Source organism: Telmatherina bonti (genome assembly GCF_933228915.1).
Source record: "Telmatherina bonti genome assembly, chromosome: 14".
Classification (NCBI taxonomy): domain Eukaryota; kingdom Metazoa; phylum Chordata; class Actinopteri; order Atheriniformes; family Telmatherinidae; genus Telmatherina; species Telmatherina bonti.
The window spans coordinates 18961553-18982034 of record NC_136612.1 but is presented as its reverse complement, the minus strand read 5'-3'; the positions used below and the strand labels follow the sequence as shown (position 1 = coordinate 18982034).

At 35.6% G+C, this 20482-nt stretch overlaps 2 protein-coding genes across 2 annotated transcripts; both read left to right on the top strand.

The window, feature by feature from the left end:
* Positions 1-1244: 1244 nt before the first annotated feature.
* Positions 1245-7723, top strand: kctd13 (potassium channel tetramerization domain containing 13). Its single transcript, XM_079252245.1, has 7 exons — positions 1245-1565; positions 2322-2582; positions 4301-4470; positions 5312-5401; positions 5645-5697; positions 5875-6070; positions 6343-7723. Exons 2-7 carry the CDS (start codon positions 2345-2347, stop codon positions 6589-6591), a joined length of 996 nt encoding a protein of 331 aa, XP_079108371.1. The 5' UTR covers positions 1245-1565; positions 2322-2344; the 3' UTR covers positions 6592-7723.
* Positions 7724-9286: 1563 nt separating this feature from the next.
* LOC306765556 (uncharacterized protein) lies at positions 9287-20303 on the top strand. The gene is made up of 13 exons (XM_079253039.1): positions 9287-9382; positions 9928-10048; positions 10662-10803; positions 12435-12803; positions 12901-13061; positions 13983-14130; positions 14297-14395; positions 14974-15150; positions 16636-16799; positions 16895-16999; positions 17081-17221; positions 18011-18061; positions 19350-20303. The coding sequence occupies exons 1-13, from the start codon at positions 9309-9311 to the stop codon at positions 19560-19562; spliced, it is 1965 nt and encodes a 654-aa protein (XP_079109165.1). The 5' UTR covers positions 9287-9308; the 3' UTR covers positions 19563-20303.
* Positions 20304-20482: the final 179 nt, after the last annotated feature.

Genomic DNA, 20482 nt, shown 5'->3' with positions numbered 1-20482 from the left:
TATTCTTTGCTGTTTCTGCAGTCATCACCATCACTAATGTCACACCACACACTGTATAAGAAAAGGTGAGGTTATGAATGTCATTACGCTTCGAGCATGCACTGATTGTAAATTATATTGCTTATGCTCAATTTCTTCATGATCATTATAGTTACTGACAGTTGTCATTGTTATCAAATTTGATGTTGTATGCACTATGTTAATGAAAAATTTCTAATCTGGCTGCTTGCTGTGATGCTTTATGTATTTATTTATAAATGATTGTTTGAACAGTGAATGTGGTATCATTCACTGTGCCAAATGAAGGTTCTTGGAGACTGTTGCTTTGTAGGCCTAATTCTTCTCTTTCCATCAGTAGCATTTATTTGCTTCATATACAGTATAAATACACCTTTTTGAAGGCAGTTAATCATTTGCTGAATTGAAAATAAAGTCTGTTAAATGTTGAGTTTGTATGAAGGTGCATTATTCTTACAAATAATAATCATGCCTACAATATTGGATACAAAATATGAATAAATAAACACATTCAAATGAATAGATAGTTTGCAGTCTGTCACAATTGGAAAATTATGTAAAATGAGGCCCAAATTTCTTTGGATTACTTTATTTTGATTGCATTTACCAAAATGAATAAATATATAGGCAACAAGTATTGAAAACATAAGGAATACATTTATTAGAAAACTCTTATGGAGGTGGTATTTCCCCTGTAAAAATGTGGAGTTACGATGGGTTTATTTATCAAGTTTGTGAGTTAGAATTAGCCTCCAAATTGTTAAAATCCTCATAAAAACTACTCAGTAGTATATTTCAGAAAATAAACAAGAATCACCACTGTATGGTGAAAATCATTTTGTATCTATTTGGAGTGAAGAAAAAAAAGATATCTGGAGATGCTTTGAGTTTTAATTTAACCACGAGAGAAGAGTAAATACATTTTAGATTAATTTCAGAAATTAAAAGTTCAACCTTTCAGTCATTCGATTTTATTGTTTATGGTACTTGTTTCCACATGCTGTCAAATAAATGTAGATGAATAAATTTTCTCAGGAAGGTTAATACAGCAACAATCCAAAAAGAGATGACTCACCATTTTGTCACTTTTGCAATTATACTACTTTCCACCGAGTGGCGGCAACGCAAGTCTAACATTCACGTAGAAGAAGAAAGAAGCGGAAGAAGATTTTCTGGTTTCGTTTCCGAGTGACCTATTTAGCTTTTCCTATTAGCATCGCCCAAACTCTTTTTGAAACAATGGAATAATCACTTCTTTATTTCAGAGTTTTCATTTTTTTATGGGTATATCTAGCTTTCTTTTATCATACAACACGGGTTAATAAGAAAACGAAACTTTAATGAGCTCAAATCATTCCTAAATAGATTAGTTGTTGTTAGCCACTCTGATTTAGCTAGGCTTTTACGGATAAAATGTGTCCGTCTATAACTGCGTATTAAATTCATTTCAGTGGTTTGGACTGTCCATAGCTGTTAGCTTATTTACAAAAGAAACTTCGCTATCATAACTAGGTACACTTTTGCAGCACCCTTGGATGATTTGCGTGGTAAGTAAAATATGAAATATGTTCGCTGTTTGTTGTTGTTTTGGTTCTATTTGAATGGTTGATGTGTTCCCATGTACCAACTCAGCTATACATAATTCAGTGTATATACTGTGGAATATTTACTAATGTAGGTGTTTGTTACATGTATGTCATTGGCAGTCCTAATCAAGAAGCCTCAGTTAATGCAGGATAGTCAGATTTGTGCCTAATGTGACTGAAAAATGGACTTTGAACATCCCCTGTTCTTTATTATACCACAAAGTTCACGGTTACAACTTTTAAAGTAAAGTCGTCACGTCATGTTTATTTTTGTGTGGTAAAGGGAAAAGACATCGGTCTAAGGTACAGCTCAGACTGGGTGTGGCTGAAGAGGTCAGCTGATCTAAAAGGCTAAATCAGGAAAGAGCTGCTCACTTTCTAGCTGTAATTTATTAGAATTATATCTATATTTATTATATATCCTGTCTGTTTTCACCAAGTTGGCTCAATATCAGCACCTCTTAGGACAGCAAGTCATACGTTTTCAGTGCAGTGTAGAGGTTTGCAAGCGTTCAAGTTTCTCATAGCGATAGTATACTTTATAAACATTGAACCTTCCCAGAAATCAGTTGAAGCGTCATCACTTATCATATTTTTGTCCACATAAGTATTGACTCAAAGATTATTTAAGAAGTGTTGTATTGTGACAACAAGTATTAAGTATTTTCCAGCCCAGCATTTACAGTAAACAAGAAATTGTGTTCCTCTACATTGCAGTCAGGAAGTCCCCCCACAACTCCATGTCTGCTGAGGCTTCAGTTGGCAGTCATGCTGCCAACTCTGCCCAGTCTGCTGTTCTTCAGCTTGCCTGCCACAGCACAGACGAGCATAGAAGTCCAGGTCTGTTAGGGAGCAAGTATGTCAAGTTAAATGTCGGAGGTTCACTGCATTATACAACCATCCAGACATTAAGCAAAGAAGACGGTCTGCTGCGACGTATATGCAATGGAGAGACAGATGCTACCATAGACTGTGAAGGTAAGTAACTACTAACCTTTGTTGCTGGGCTTGCATTTGTTTTTGTCTTAGATACTGTGATGTCGATATTAGGAGTTTTAACCTAATGATTGTTTTATGATTTGTTTTATTTTGTTTTTTATATAGTCTAATGTACTACTTCATAATTGCATGTTTGTTAAATAAAATTACATGACTTTTATAATTCGTATTCCCACTAATTAAACCTCAAATACTTGCTTACAGTCATTATCAGTCATATTTATTATCAATATGTGTTTTACTCCTCAGAGAACTGTTACAACTTTGTAAGCTTGGACATCAACCATAAATTGCTATCTCAAACTGTCCTAATAGATCCAGTGTAACTGGGCTAGACGGCAATCTACTTAACACCACTGGATTTCAGTTTCATACATGTAACTTACATACAGACTTAATGAACAGGATGTAAACCTTATCAGCCTTAAGGTTAGTTGTGCTGAGTAATGGCTTCACAAACTTTGTAATAGGTAACCTACCAATTACATCTTTACAGTGTGAATATGAGACATGATAAAATAATTCAACCCTCTATGTACCAACTACATTCAGCTGTGAATTCAGGAGTATTTTTCTGTATTTTGTACCATGATTTCACTGTACCTTGACACTCAAAGTACAGTGACCTTGAGTGTAAAGAAAGGTGCCCATAACCAATTGTTTATTATTGTTGTTGTTGTTATTATTATTATTATTATTATAGTTATTTTCAAACGTAATCACAGACCAAGTTTCTATAAATTACATTTTTGCTTTGATCTAAATAAATAACTGAACAGGAGAAAAAAAAGTTTTTAAATGCCCCAGTTTTAAAAAAAAAACCTGTTTGGTGGAGTTTTTCTAAATATGCTTAAAGCTTAGATCTGAGACATTGCGTAAATAAAACCTATATGATATACATATACTCAGCTTGTTCAGCTGTGCAGTATTATAATGTTGGTGTGACATCAAAACAAGAGACATACTCCAACTGCTCCTCACTGGAGTGTGATGTCTCCATCTTCATCTCCCCGAGAGCATTTAGAAAAAAATCTCACTTTTTTTTTTTACTGAAGGTCAGCTATGACATGCCTTCATGTAAATCAGATAGATGACATCAAACTGTTGAGTTTTAATGAAAGGGCCAAATATAAACACAGTCTAGAGGAAATAAAACATGTGGTGTCTAAGTCTGTATAGCAAATCCAATCAGAAGTGGGGATGCTGGGTCTTGTTGGGGAAGCGAGGTGCACTCCCAGTATAATGGTAGTAGAAACAATGGTCTATTGTTGTATAAGTAGAGCTGCAGGTGGAAGTTGAGTGTGTTTACATATTTCTCACATTAAATAAATTGACTAAAAAAGGAGGAGAATATTAATTCAAACGCTCTTTGAGATTTGCACAACAGGGCCGCTAGATTTTTCATTCTTTTCAGTATAATGACATTTATGAATGTCTGCTGAAGATCTTGAGCATAAATACAAATTGTACATTTTATATTAACTTTCAGATATTCCATGCCATGCAGTTAATAAAAGTGTCAGTGTTAGATTATTTTCTTCTGCTCAGATCCAGACTAATGTTACATTATGATTAATGTCAGTGGCATGTATGTGATGTGCATATAACTGCTTCTTCCCTCCTATGAAGATAAATATAAAGAATTAATTAACTGTATAAGAATGCCAAATCTCTGAAAAATGTCCCTGCCTTTCCAGGTTGGGTGGTTTTGGATAGGTGTGGCCGCCACTTTGGACTGGTTTTGAACTTCCTGCGAGATGGATCTGTACCACTTCCTGACGACCGCAGAGAACTAGATGAGGTCCTAAAGGAGGCTCAGTACTACCAAGTACAGGGACTTGTGCAGCACTGCCTTAGTGCTATGCAGGTAAACTGATTATAATTTTTTTTTGTTTGTTTGTTTGTTTTTCTTTAACAAGAAATGAGCATTTTTTAGTCAGATGTAAAATCCAACATGGAATATTTTTTGTTTGTTTTAGTTTATTTTTTCCCATCCATTACAACCACTCAGACCATCTTCTTTTTTAAGTTATTTAATAGGATAAATAAAAAGCCTGTTGTTATTATCATCTCCCTCCTAGTAGCTGCTTGGCTGTTGAGTCATATAAAGTTTTTTTGGGGTCTCTGTGGCATGTTGCTTTGTGGGACTGTCAGCAGAAAGTACCATGTCAGTCTGGGTTTTTTTTGTTGTTGTTTTTTTGTCTTTTTATATATTTATTGACAAAGACTTGATGTTTGCAAATAATTTCAGGATGACGATTAAGTTTTGTCCTCCTGCAAAACATTCTGTCTAAATTTAATGTTTGTAAATGTGCAGAAAAAAGATTGTGTGGCTGTAAAAACAAACCAAAAAAAATTGAATTTGTTGAAAAAAAGAAGTTATTTTGCAAACAGCCTGTCCACAGATACAAAGCACTAAACGCGTTTGATCTGAACACACCGTAACTGACCGTCCAGTCAGAGAGCAGACAACTATCTGTCCTTCTGCACCACTGCAGGCTGTCAAGGCTGTGAACCTAGAGGAAACTGTACAATATTGTAATGAGTATTTTAAACACTAATCGTATTGGGGGTGGGGGGTTAGTACCAGCTGAGAAGAAAAATTTGATTGAAGACATTTTTTCATTGATTCTCTTGTTTATTTAAAGATAAAATTGATTCAACTGATTAAATATATCATTAATTACTTCATTCATTTATTTGCTTAGAAACAAAAAGATGTCTTTGAGAGTGTGTGCCGCATCCCAATGATCACTTCAGCCAAAGAAGAGCAGAGGATGATTGCAACATGCAGAAAGGTACATTTCTTCATTTTAATCTTGTATAATGGAATCAAATGAACCACTGAGAATAATCTGTATCCAGATGGGAGTTGTAACATCCTGATTGGGAATGTGAAAATCTTCTCCCTTCTTTATTCCCATCCCTGTACTCAGGGATTTTGTAGGCACTTTTCCTGTCTTACAAGTTTTAAAGAAATTCTTAAGTACTAAGTTGTTGAGTTTAAATCCTGTTTTGTTGTGTGTGTGTGTGCTCCTCAGCCTGTAGTTAAGCTGCAGAACAATAGAGGAAACAACAAATACTCTTATACAAGGTAAAAAACACTGGATGTCAAATACAGCACTGAAACATGTTACTTGTGCTTACCTAAACAGAACATTTTAGTGTGATTTTTTTTTTTTTTTTTTTTTTTTTTTTTTTTTTTAGCTGTAAAGGTAAACAAGACAGATTGATTTAAAGTAACCAGTTCTGTGTCTCTCCCTGTGACCAGCAACTCTGATGACAACTTGCTGAAGAACATCGAGCTGTTTGACAAACTTGTTCTGCGATTTAATGGCCGCGTCCTGTTTGTGAAGGACGTGCTCGGGGACGAGATCTGCTGTTGGTCTTTCTATGGTGAAGGCCGCAAGATCGCTGAAGTGTGCTGCACATCTATAGTTTATGCGACAGAGAAGAAGCAGACCAAAGTAAGCACCACATAATAAATGTTAAAACACCTCTCTAATGCTTTGGTAAATTCTTTGCTTTTGCTTTCTGGCAACATGTCCGCTGCCCTTCAGTCCAAAAATTTGGACATAAGGGAAATGCTTTGCTCTTTCCAAACTCACTCCTCCTGTGAGAGCCAGCTGCTGAGGTCTCTGGCTTACCAGATAGTCCGAACATGATTTACTGAAAAGGAGGTGACGAAGCTCACATGTTTATAAATGTTGCACTGACCACTAAACATCTTTGTTTTTAGGTTGAGTTTCCTGAGGCGCGGATATTTGAAGAAACACTCAATATTCTCATCTATGAAAATAATCGAGGGTACGGACCTGGAGGCTTACATCTTTTAGACTCAAGAGGCTCAGGCTCATCGCTGGGAGCTGGCCAGTCAGAGGAGGAGGGTGCAGTGGGAGGAGACAGGCGAGTAAGACGGATCCACGTAAGGAGGCACATTATGCATGATGAAAGAGGACATGGTCAGCAAACTGTCTATAAGGACTAATTATGTGTTTAAAAATGTATTAATAATAACAATGATGAGGTCTGGGAGGGTTTTTTTTGGTTTTTTTTTTCTGAATGCATGCAGAATGAAAGCGATGTCCTTGATCACAGCAATAGCTTGGTATTTTACTTGATTATCTCTGATTTGTAATTAAGGTTGAAGTTTGAATATGTTTACATGAAAATATGTACATTCTTTAAATAGGAAATATCTCAAATTATCTGTGACTGAAGGTGTCAGAAATATTTCACATTAATGAACCTCCTGAACGTTACTGAATGGGACTGAAAACTTAACTCCAACCCTGTAAATTAATTTGTTTTCAGGGTCTTTTTTTTTGTTGTTGTTGTTGCGTTTGTTTCTAGAGCAGATCACCCTCTGTGATTGTGGGTATTAATGTTGAGCACTGGCAGCCTCCTTTGTGTTTAACTTGTGGGAAACATGGTCAGTTATTTGTTTAGGTTGTCTAACATCTGATTCCTTTTGTCTCTTGGAGCAAGAAGACACTGCTGCACTGTTGATACAGAGATTTTTTTTTAGGTTGAACCATGACATTTTAACACTGGAATTAAACTGAATAGCCATTTTTGTAAGGTTGTCTGTAAATGAGATTGTTGAGCAGCTCAATTTTCTTTATTTAAATTATTGCAGCTGTTGCTTCAAGATGTTTTTTTTTCTATTAATTTATAAACTTAATTTATTATTCTGTATTTAACTTTTGTACTGAACTCAGTTTTTGTGTTAACTATAGCTCAAGTGAGTTTTAATTCTGGTAAAACAGGGTGCACTCTTTAGCACAGAAGATTTTGAATTTCCTTCTGTAAATAAATAAATGATTAACTTAAGTTGACTATTTCAAAAGGAACTGTGACCATGTCTTTAATGCTCTCTGTTTTTCTGAGCCATGATTATTCACTTTTACGTTGTCTTAACTCAAATCACTGAATTTCTTTAAAGAATTGGTCACATTGTCAGATTAAAGAGCAGGATTTTATTTGCATCAGGAAGAGGATTATGTTATTTTCTTGATAATTTTCACAGAAAAGCACTCTTAAGTGAAAGAGAAATGAATAGGAGCAATATGTTTAAGGCCCAAACAATGGAATATCTTGAAATATGCACTAATGTGACCTCCGTCCAGCTGTATTGGAAATTTAAATAAATTCCTTATGAAATCACTGTTCAGCTTCTTTTTTTTATTTGGATCCCAACATTCTTTTTAATCTATTTTTTGTACTGCTTGTTGTTCCCGTCATGTATTTCACTATAATGGAAGTCTTGAAATGCTGCAGAAATGGAATGCCTATCTGGATTTTAGGTGAGCACATTAAAAATGGGTCATGTTATGTATATTTGAATGTGTAGGGATGTGGAAAATGGTCACATTTAGTTTAACGTGTTTTTCATATTCTACAATTTCAACTTTAGGAGGAAGCGTGTTTAGAAAACAAAACTATGATGTGTATGGTCAAGGTTTATCATCAGATATCTATGATATCTGACTGTTTTAAAAATATGGAGAGAAGAGTGCAGTGCTCTGTCAAAGTACAAAAAAATCTACTCAAAGTGTTGTATGAGCTGTAGAATACAGGGATTGGTGTGCAAAAGATGCTTGATTTAGAACAACCACTGATGCTAAATGGATTTGGCTTAATAATTACAACTTTTAACATTTTTAGCTTTTGTGCCCGTTCTGTATAAAATACTTTTCTTTTTTTTTTTTCTTTTTTAGACCCAAAAGTATTCAGATTGCAATCTTTGCTGTGACTTTTATTTACTGAATTAACCAATGACTTATAGGATGAAATAGAAACTAGCTGCTCACCTTGAAAACAAACAAGAGTTCTGTGCATTTTAGGAGGAACAAGAGTACCTCACTTTTACATCTTGAATGTGGAGGTGGTGGGGGACTGCTAATAACATGAGGCTCAGACTAGACTGGAAAGTTCATGTATACAAAGCAACAGAGCAGACTCCTTGGAGAAGCTAAAGTATTTCAGTGTCTGCACCAAGATGTTTCTACTATAAATCTGTTGTAGAAAGGACTATTTAAATTTTAATTTTCTGATGGGGTGATCAGAACCAGAGTTGCCTAAAGACCCCTGTCAAGAGTTGACAGCCAAACTAACTTATCACAAAGGCTGACTGTTCTGGAGCCAACTCTTGATTGTTTGGAACCAGTTTTACAGAACAGATTGCTGCACATGTTGCTGAACATAAACCATTCTTTCATTCTCTTCACCAGTGACTATCAAACTTTTTGAGTCACAACCCCCAAGATGACATATGTTGGTGTTTTCAACCCCCACCTCCACTTCAACGAGTGATTTTTTTGTGTGGTCATCCTGCAACCATCCTCTGAATATAAGCACAGAAAGTTGTCACATATATTCTAAATAAGGAGGATGGGTAAAGGGTTTTTTGGAAGATGAGGTTCATCATTGTAAAAAGGGACGTACAGTACATTCCCAGAATCAGCTTCTCTCATGGCAATAATTCTAAATTCACATTTTAAATAAGGCATGTGTAAAGTTTATATTATATTATAAGCGTAATAAAAGAGAAATGTATGATTTTTTTTCCAACAAACTTTGTTAAAGAGCTAATAAGATACTGTTTTAATTAAATAATATTAAGGGGCGTGGTCTATGTCGTCACTTCCTGTTACGTTCGCTGTTCCTCCCGCCGCCAAAAAGAAAGCTGTGTTGTTGATAACAATGGTGTCGAAAAAAGAGACTGTCCTAATTCGCAATTTTGTGAAGGAACAACTCAGCGATGAGCCAGACCTGAGGTAGAAGTCATTAAGATGTATTTAAGTATTTTCTGCTTGTGCATGTAACATGATAATACGCCTACTTAGCCTCGGTAGCACGTGAACATAAACTAGCTACATTTTATGTCAAGAGGGGTGAGAACCAGTTCAGATGTCAGATATGCAACAGCAGGAATATATTACTGAGTGGGTACTTTTAATAAGCTGTTTTTAAAACAAGCTACATATTCTGTAGTAAACTTGAAATGGTACTGAATGGATTTGCCTTTTAAAATTCCTGTAACAGTGACGCAAGTTTGAAAGAAATCTTGTAGTTTTTATGCTGTGGTCTCGAGGCGGTTAGCTAGCTGATGCATTGAGCAAATGGGATGGACACACATGTAAGTGTAAACAGCTTGACTATGTTTTCATTGAAATGACTCCCCCTGGTGGAAAGTTGAAATGAAGAAAGTTAAATGAAGGAAATCTGGAAAGTTAATTTTGATGAGTTTGTTCAAGTGTGTCAGAAATCTGTCCTGCATTGTCTATGAAGCTGATTTACTCATTACATTGTTTTATTTCAGTACACTTACCTTGGGAATCTTAAAAAAGCGATATCTGGCTCATACGAAATGTGAAGCTTTAAGTCCAGAAGCCAAAAAATTCATGAAACTGGTGGTTGAAGAGGAGCTCGTGAAAATGCAGGTATCAGAAAATTTCCCTTAAGGCTCATGTACTCGTGGGATTTGGAAATGCACCACTTTTTTGTGTGTTTTTTCTGTCACAATTTAAATAATCAGCTGTCCAGAATTTGCTCAGTTTAGCCAGATACCATAAGAGCAGACAAGTTCTGGCTTTTTATCCAGGAATAAGGCTGTTTGGGATTTCACTTATCAATAACAGCATCTTGTAATGCTGCTGACATCTGTTTTGATCCTATCAGGTTGATAAATGTGTTTACTTATGTCTGACCTGGATGTAAAACAGCTTACTGCTATATGGATGTTCAGTCATGAGCTTATTCACTTTAACTTATCTGGCTCAGGTTTGGCAGCTCAGTTGTGGAACGAGTTTGGATAAATTTTGGACAAATGTTGATTGTTTCCTGCTGTGAAACGGGGAAAAAGGTTATCTTTCCCAAACCTTTACCGCCTCAGAAACATGCAAACTGGTATTAAACACCAGAATCCGTAATTACAGTATGTATTTGATTATTCACAGTAACGTGGTGCGTTTAAATTTTCGAAATGCATACATTCACTGCATTTTTTTTCCATAAGCGTTTTTGATGGAGGTCATTCTAGTTTTTCCCTTGCAGGAAAATGACCAAAATGAACTTGAGGTGGAAATGAAGAAGCCCCAGAACAAAAGGAAGAGAGAAAATGAAAATGAGGTGGAAAGTGGAAGAGAAAATAAATCCAGAGCAAAGAAATCACGATCTAATCATTCAAGCTCATCAGGTGAGCAACAGTTGTTTATAATCTGTTTAGTGTTTAATATAAACAATTAATGTTGTTTTCTCAGTATAAAAAACACTTAAATCCACATTAAAAATAACATTACCATTGCAAATAATGATTAACTTATTGGAGGGTTTATCATTCTAAATTACTGTCTTATTTATTTCTCTGGCTTGAAATAAAACAAATGGTAATTAGACACCCAAAAATACATTTAAGAAAATGTAAGCTGTGCTGACTCTTGAGACATTAAAGATGTGTTTGTATGCTAGTGTATGGGATTGGGTGCATGTGATGTATTTATAAAACTGAATAAAATGTGCCTTTAAAGGGACATTGTGGAGAAATTATTCATATATAACATTGAAATTGTGTGTTGCATTCAAACAAATTATTTATTCTAGCGGCTCACCTTTTCAAACAATTGCAACAACAGTAGCCGCAGACTTTCAAAAAGCCTTGATAACTCTGATTAAACCCTGTCATCCGATATCCCATGGATTGTTCATGTTCACACAGGTGAAGAGGTTTGGGATTTCATATATTGTCCAAACTACATTGCATCATTAGTCCTTCTGCACCCAGTTATACTCCTCCGATGTATTTACGTGGTTTCGGTAGCTTTCATAGTCGTGGTAAATTCTGGCTTTCAGTCGTGGTGAAGCTGGACGAAAAGCCTATGGGAAGGTTTCATAAGCTGGCGTTTACTGTGACACAAAGGTGGTGTTTACATAAACATACACTTCTGTGCCAACATGGCTGGTGTATTTTATCAGGATCTACTGTTATTCTGCCGATGGTAACAAGCAATGCGGTCTAACTAAAGTAAATGGGAACAAGGTTGGCTTTAGGCTAACGTACTCTGTATGGTTAAATTGCTTTAGGAGAGTGCTGGCCAGTGCAGTGTCCATTTAAAATCTTTCTCCTTCTTGAGCTATTTCCACCTTGGAAAGCCTGTTTCGACATAGATCCTACATTTTTTTGGATGCACCCATCAGGCTTCCTTTTAAGTGGCCTTTTTGTCTTTCTTAGACCTGGTGAAAACGGTTCCTGTGCTGCTGCTGCTGCATATGCATGGTTCTTCATTTTTGTAAATGACAACTCAATTGATTTTCTAGAGTAGTAAGCCTTTCTCACTGATCTGATCCTCCAGCTTCTCGGTCACTGTGCACAGGCTAGCAATGAAAAGCGTTCTTATTCCACATTGGTGCAGTTTGTCCCTTACCAGTGGCTGTAGTTCCAAGCTGACTGTCATGGCGCTTCCCTTCAGGCTGACCCGTCGTATGTACAAACAAATCTAAAATTCTTCGCTTCCAAGAATGTTTCAGATTATTGGCAGAGGTCATTATGCACCAATAACATGCATTCATTCATTTTCTTAATTGCTTAGTCCAGTGAAGGGTCGCGGGGAACTTGGAGCCCATCCCAGCAGGTCGCCAGTCCATTGCAAGGCACATCAATAACAACACATGTATAAAAGCTGGCATCAGTTTTGACAAATAAACAACAAAATTTTACACAATGTCCCTTTAACTACATGGATAACATAAATGTGGATTAGACTATATGAACTAATCACAATGTCTTGCCACCTACCTTGTAAAACATGCTGTTGTGTCTTTGTCTGACAGAATCTGAAGATACAGAGGACTGTAAACTGGGGAGTGAAGATGAAGAACTGCTTGATTCTCCATCCACTAACATGAAGCCAGAGTTGAAAACATCAGAGTTTAAGAGATCTGGAAATGGTGAACACCAGATGACCAGTAATGACTCCTCAGATAATGAAATTGATGAGTCAGTAAAAAGTGAGAGTGGGAGTGAATGTGGTGACAGTCCAAAGGAAACGGTGAAAAAGAAAGCACCTACTGCAAAAAGAGGAAAGACGGGTAGAGGGAAACAAACACAAGAGAGTGATAAGGACAGTGAAAGCGATGCAGATAGCAAGTCCTCGAGGAGCGACAAAGTCGATGATAACGAATCATCTGACAGTGAAAAAGGTGACTGTGCATACTTTATACTTAACTACTGTTCATTTTATTTATACAATCATTATTGTTTATGGGTTTTCATTTGCCCTACTTGTTTGTCACACAGATGAAAAAGTCCTTTCGGAAAAGAAAATTAATGACTCTGACTCTGATTCGTCATCACTTCCTTCTTTGGAGGACGAGAAGGATAATCGGACAAAAAATGTACCAAAAGGCAAAAAGATGAAGAAAACTGTAACAACAAATAAGAGCACCAGAGGCGCAAAGGTGAGTTCATGGTTTAGTTTACTAAAGTGAATCCGAAGAGCCAAATGTAGTGTGTCTTGTTTAGGGGTTCCCTATTTATTTATTTCTAACGGCATTCCTGCCGAAGATCTGACTTTACAAATCTGCATTTAATACCTTATAAAGTCCTGAAATTGGATAGTTTTGGTCTTAATTTTACACCTATTATATCAAATTTATGTCAGTCTACAATTGTACGCTGGATGGTATTAACTGTAGCGTGTTCATTTCCTCCTGTTTCATTATATTGAAGTTAGGAATGAATTATCGCTGACTTTGCAGGAAGAAATGATCGGGGAACATTTAACCCAACACACTCATGAAGCCTTTATTTACATGCAAAAGAAACATACCTGACAGTGGCTTACAAATTGGATTTGGTGTGTAAAATTGGAAAATGCTAATTTAATATTACATGGCTGGACAAAGGGTCATTCTCGGCCTGGTTGACAGGGATGGACAACCCATTCATAGCTTGTTGCACTTTGTGCAAGATCTAAACGGGAAACTACCTACATGCTGATGTCTGGGTACCCAGCAGACAGTATCAGGCAGTGCTGAAGGGCTGTGGACGTTAAACATTGTTGCCAAACTTTTTCAACTTTAGCTTAGTAATTGTAGAAGGCTCTGTGTTTTTGTGGTCAAGCCGTTTCAGTGAAAAAAATGTTTGCACTTTGCATTCACACCCGAGTCAGTGTAATAATCAGTCACTGCTGGTGTAAATAATTAAATAAACTTGTAGGAACCCTGTTTAAAAAATGTCTAAATTTGAGAAATACCTGCCATGTCACTTTTCTATGTCTGTGCTTGCAGAGAAGAAAAAAATCTGCAAACGAGGAAATTAGATCGGGGATGAATGTTGTATCTCTCTTTCATAACTTATCTGTGTCCTTTACACAACAGGAAGAAGACAAAGCTGTTGCGAGGCTCAAACGCTACTTAGCTCTCTGTGGTGTGAGGAGGAATTACAAGAAGCTGTTAGATGGTTGCAGATCTGTTCGTTCCAAAGTGGCCGTTCTGAAGAAAGAGCTTGAAGATCTTGGTGTCCATGGTCAGTTGGAATAAAGGCACTGTTTTTATAGACTATACATCTTGGCCTATTTAGTTCATATTAAATTCGTTTTGACAACTTTTTTGATTTCAATTACAGATAACTGCAGTGTGTAGACTACTCTCAGCATGGGTTGCAGTTATATGGTTGTTCCTTTTTCGCTTAGGGAATCCATCTATTGAAAAATGTAAGAAGGTTCGGATGAAGAGAGAAGAAGCTCAGGAAGTGGCTGAGCTTGATGTCAACAACATCATCACCACACAAGGTATCTGTTTTTTGTTTTTTAGGTTTTGTATTTATCTGGAGAGGAATCATCAGTTTGTGTTAAAAAAAAAAAAAAAAAAAAAAAGAAAGAAAATAAGTGGATGCAGAATAACTTGCTCTATTATAAAAGTAGAATTTTTGTATCTTTTGATTGCATATTTGTAAGTTTAAATACTGTTCGCATTGTTAATATAATGCATGTTTAGTCCATGTACTCTGTTAATTAAATTTTATAATACTATTAATCACAGAAGGAAATTGAAATTTTCAGTTGTAAGTATAGATAGTACAACAAACAGTTTTGATATTAATTCATATCAACAATGATAGAATAACTAATGGTTCGCACTTTGAAAATTGTCTGCTATTCATAGCATATTTTAAGTTGTGTATTGTTTACGGTTTCTTAAAGTAACAAAATGGTGTTGTTTATATCCTAGTTGAGTCATAGTTATGTCATTGTTTTAACCACATTACTTTTTTTTTTTTTTTAATTTCTTTTAATGCAGCTTGGTCGGTAGTATTAGGTATCACATGACAGTATTTTATATCTGAAACAGCTTGCTGTGTATGTTTCAGGTCGACCTAAACGCAGAGGAACCTCTGCAAGGCAGGAACATGATCCTCCATCATCTGCTTATCAGCGCACACTGGACTCTGGCTCCGACAGTGATCAGGAGAACAATTCAAGCAGAGGACGAAGAAAAATATCAGACTGGGCCAACCTGCATGGGATTATCAGTGATGATGCAGATAGTGACTAGAAGGAAGTTGCTTCTTTCATTTCATCATTCTTTTTTACTGCATTGATACAGAGCATGCTATTTTTATTTAAAATAGTAATACATTTAAAAAATGTGTTTATTAAAATTCTTGTTTGTGTCCCATTTCTAATAAAGCTGTTGTGTTCCTAATTTTGTGTGTGTGTGTGTGTGTGTGTGTGTGTGTGTGTGTTATTTGTTTATCCCTTTATGTGTATATTGTACGCAATGGAATCTGATAGCATAGTAACTCTTACTGATAAAGGTTTTTTGGCTATCATGTAGCATCAGACTGCCTTCAATGTTCTAGCTTCACCAAAACAATCGAAAAGCATTTTTGAGAATAAAATACAATATTTATACATTTTAATTCAAAGTTAGTTACACTAAACTATTTTTCCAAAGATGTTTGTAGGCAACTTAATTTCTCACAAATGTATTCGTTGTGTTCCCGGAACTAAAGTTGGCATTTACACGGAATATTTCGGAGATGAACCGGTTCTACGCGCAAATATGTCCGTCTGTTGTCCTCCAGGTCCTTTTTCGTTCGGCTTTTGATACTTTAATTACAACACGTTTATTTTCTTTTACGTTCAAAAGTATGTTACCCAACAAAAACAGCATGTGTAGTTGCTGAGTGATCTATTTCACCTTGTGCATCCTTTCTGGAGTCAAAGTAAGGACCCCAAATGTCACCCCGCAGACTTAGCCACCTGCCTGTCTGTACTAAGTTACGCTCACAATGTCGTTTGTGTGAGGTCGAAATCAAAGGTTTTAGATTAAAAGTGTATGAAAATAATATTGATCAGGATTCTCCAATAATCGTAATATTTATTTTATGGCTGATAATTAAATCTGTCAAATGTCTTGTGTAATAAAACCTATTAGACATTAACATGCAGGATTAAATTAAAGCTGGAGTTTATTGCATGTACAAAAGTACCACTGTATCTAGTATGACACTGTTTTTAACTGTGTGTAACCCATCAAATAGTTATAGACTGTATCTTCACCCACTTAAAATAGGAAAATAATCCCGTATTTGTCTCAGTGTTTAACTATCGTTATTAGAAATACATGTCAATAGATCAATTACTGCAACGGGATCCTTTTGAAATCCTTTTTAAAGTTAAAAATAAACTAAAAAATATATGTTTGACAAAAAATATAGACATATATTATTTACTTCCCCATTTATGAATAAATGTAAGTTTAACACACATATTTTTGAAAATATGTTCAGAACCTACATGTATTCCTAAGATGTGTTTGTAACACTGTAATGAATGCAGAAGAGAGAAAATAAGAGGAAAAGAAAATGGACATTTATGCATACGTATAGATAAACCAAGCCATTCTTTTTCTGAATAAGTTCTCTGAAAACATTAAATTCAGAATATTTTCATGATAGTTAAGTTTAGTGGTTAGATATTCTACCAAATTAGATCTAACTAAACCCCACACTCTGCACCTCTGACAGAAATGGATGATGACACACCAGATGAAATCTTTGCTGAACTCAAGTCCAGGGAGTTGGGAGGTTGGGGTGTTGCGCAGATAGGTGCTGGCACTGGACTGGCTGTATATGCTATGTGGGTGGGAATTCTTCAGCCGGGCTTTCGAAAGGTCCCGTTGAGGCTTCAGGTAATGTCTGAAATTACTCAAAAATGTCTGTGTACATGTGAAAGACTTGAGACACATCTCTCCTTTTCTAATTGGTTAATTAAAAATTTCTCCAGGTCCCATACATTCCTGCCAGCCAAGCTCAAGTGAAAAATGTGATGACATTGATGAGGGATCGAAGTGGAGGTCTTGTGGATTTAGGATCTGGTGATGGTCGTATTGTAAGTATAGGAAAGATTGTCATTAATTGTTTAGTTTTTCCACTTATCAGTAACTGTTTTCTGTTATTGTCAATCCTTAAGGTCTTGGAAGCTCATCGGCATGGTTTCAGTCCTGCTGTTGGTTATGAGCTCAACCCCTGGCTTATTTATCTGGCCCGGTTTCACGCCTGGAGAGCAGGTCACCATGGTGCAGTGTCATTCAAACGGGAAGATCTTTGGAAGGTTTTTATTTTATTTTTTTTAAACTTGTGGTTTAGCATTAGAAAAATTTCCATCTACGTTTTCAGAGTTGCTGAACCCTTCATCATATGTAGATTGCAGCAACAACAAGTAGTAGGAGACAGAAATGATAAACAAAGGCTGCAAAACAATAACATAGTTATATCTTCTACCTCATATCTACACTGTTCACTTAAACAATAAACACATCAACATCAGCAATATGCTTGTGTTAACTAACCCAGCCTGGGTCTTTGTTAATATCTGTACAAACCTTTCCTTATTATAATCATTGTTATTTTATTGGTCTGTATTCTTGTTGAGCACATTTATTTATTTAAAATCAATCTTAGTCAAGTAGTTTTATCTTTAATCTTTCAAGTTCATGTGCAACTGGAATTGTGTAAGAGTGTAAAAAGAAAAACTTAAAAGACACAAGCACTGAGATAAAAACAAAATATTAAGTAGTAGCAACATATCTAGCTTGGGGAATATTAAATTAAATCAAACCTTTTCCTTCCAAAGGCATCACAAAGTGTTTTACATGATAAACACACACACACACACACACTGTCTCTTCTGTCTCTTAGTAAAAATAATAAAGTAAAAAACATTACAAGTAATACATGTTTATTTTACCTCTAATTCAAAGAACTAATTTGAATACGTTTTGTTTGATTGTTTGTTGTTTTTATTTCAATATAATAAGTGCATCAAATGTGTTAATAATAATTTTGTTAAAGCTTGAAGTTTGAGGTTTTGTGCACATTGTTCATTTGTATCTCATTGCAGGTCGACTTGTCAGAATGTAAGAACATAACAGTGTTTTTGGCTCCCAGTGTGGTGAGTAATGTTGAACAATACTGTTAACAATAATGAATAATATTCAATATATCATGAATATATAGCTATAAACTGTGACAGATGTGCTGCATCCCTTGTGGGCCTGGAAAAAAATATCAGTCATTCAACTGAAAGCCCTTTAAATGTTCATTTGTTGCAGTGGCTTTAAATACATTTACATTGATTCATACTTATCACGGGAGAGTCCGACCACTGCACAAAGCTTTTAACAAGCACATCCCCAAGATAATCAATGAGGTTAAGGTCTGGACTCTGTGATTAGTCTATGTGTGCAAATAATGGCTCATGCTCCCTGATCATTCCCAGGCCAGATGAATCCATTGTCATCTTGGAATATACCCATCCTATCAGGAAAGGACAAAAAAACATTGATCGAAAAACCTCCTTATTAATAATATTCAGGTAGTCAGCTGATTTCATTATTTGGGCACATAATGTGGTTATATAACCACATGATGCAGTCATATATGAGCAGTTTCAGCAACCCTAGATCATATCACTGACCCCACAAGTTTGTACTGTAGGCACTCGGCGTGATGGCTGCCTCACTTCTTACCCTTATACAATTCAAGCTTTCTCCTGTTAGCCCTACTGATTGCTTTACTTTTTTTTGCCTATACAGCTGTTCTGCTCCAAGCTCTCAAGTTTCCTTTGTGTTGTGGATGTGGAAATGCTCTTATTTTCACTATTAAAAAAACCATGAGTCCAGCTGTTGTTTTCTCTCAATTTGATTTCAACAAATATTTAAGTGATTACTATTAATCAAGATTTTTTTCTGATCACATCTACCTTGAAGATGATGGCTCCCCACTGGCCTTCCAGTTTTTAAAATAATCATTAGACAGTTCTTAATCTAACTTTACTAGTGTCTGCAATCCCGTCTAATATGGTTTCTGCTTGATGCATTCTACCCTTCTTAAAGAAAAAAAAAGATCTTTTCCATGAGCACGGTGTGTGTCTTTCCACATGGTTGTTTAATAAATGAGAAGCTGCTCATTGCATCAGTTGGGGTTAAATAACTTTTTGGCAGCTAAAAGGCCTTTGCAGTAATTATCCAATAATTACTTGTATCTATTTGCTTAGTTAAACTCAGGCTCTGGTTTTTTTTTCTTTTCTTTTTTTCTTGTTTTTTTTTTGGCCAAGCAGTGTATTTTAGATTATCAACAACATTTAATGAAGGAAAAGTCTCATAGCACATAGTATAGATACAGTTAGATTCTGATGCATTAACTATTATAACATTTTCATTGTTCTTTCTCTCTCTTAGCTTTCATTATTGCAGGAAAAGTTGCAAGCTGAGCTTCCAGATGACGCTTTAGTGGTTGCTGGTCGTTTTCCCCTCCCTGACTGGAAACCCTGCAAGACTGAGGGACATGGTGTGGACAGAGCTTGGGCATATAACATGCATGCACAAAGACAACATGCCTTCAAGCAAAATGATGAGCCCATATCTATAAGGACTGATCCTGGCTATGTCTAGGAACAAGGAACTTTTTGATGTAACATGGATGCTCCACTTTGTTTAGTCATAATATGGATGACTTGTGGGCCACAAATTGTGGCATATAAGAAGAAAAAGCAATCTTTCTAGTACTTAAGGTGATAAGCCCACTTACAGTTTTTGACTAAAACAGCAAATTTGAAATGCAGAAATGGCCGTATATTAACATATGAAATAATTGACTAGACAAGCATAAAATATCTTTCTGCAGGGACATAAAAGTCCCTGTAAATGTAAGAATTACTGCATTTTTAACAGCATTTTCATACAATGTCCTGAGTTTTTATTATTTAGGTTTGTATAATTAGACAAATTATACAGTTTATGGTGCATCTAATTAAGTGGAAATGCTTTTTGCTCGTGAATCAAAGGATAATATGTTCATTTTAACGTGTAAATTGAGTATAACATCCACAAAACGCAAGTGGTTTGAAGTGTATAAAAGATGCTGAAGGAACATCAGTTCATTTATTTTATGTCATCAAGATTCTTAATTATAAAAAAAATGTTTTGCATATTTTGATTAAAAGTTGCTGCATTACTGCTGCATATTACTGTATATCTCTACATATGATATATATATGTATTAGCACTTATCTTGAGCTGTAAATTATAAAGATATTTTTATGTCTATATAGAAACTCCCATTTCTCAGACTGCAGTGTGACTCAGTTTGTCGAACTAATTATGTTGTGCCATTAGTAGTCGAGTAGAATTAATTTAAATACATTACCAGTTTTACCAAGTCAATGTTTACTTCATTAAATTTATCCACTTTAGTTACTTATTCTTTTCCCGTTTCTTTTCTTTTTTTATACAAAACATTACCAGTCTGCACGTCTTATCTCAATGTTTCAACGTTGTCATTTTACTTCAAGTGGCCAGTTTAACTCTCTTTC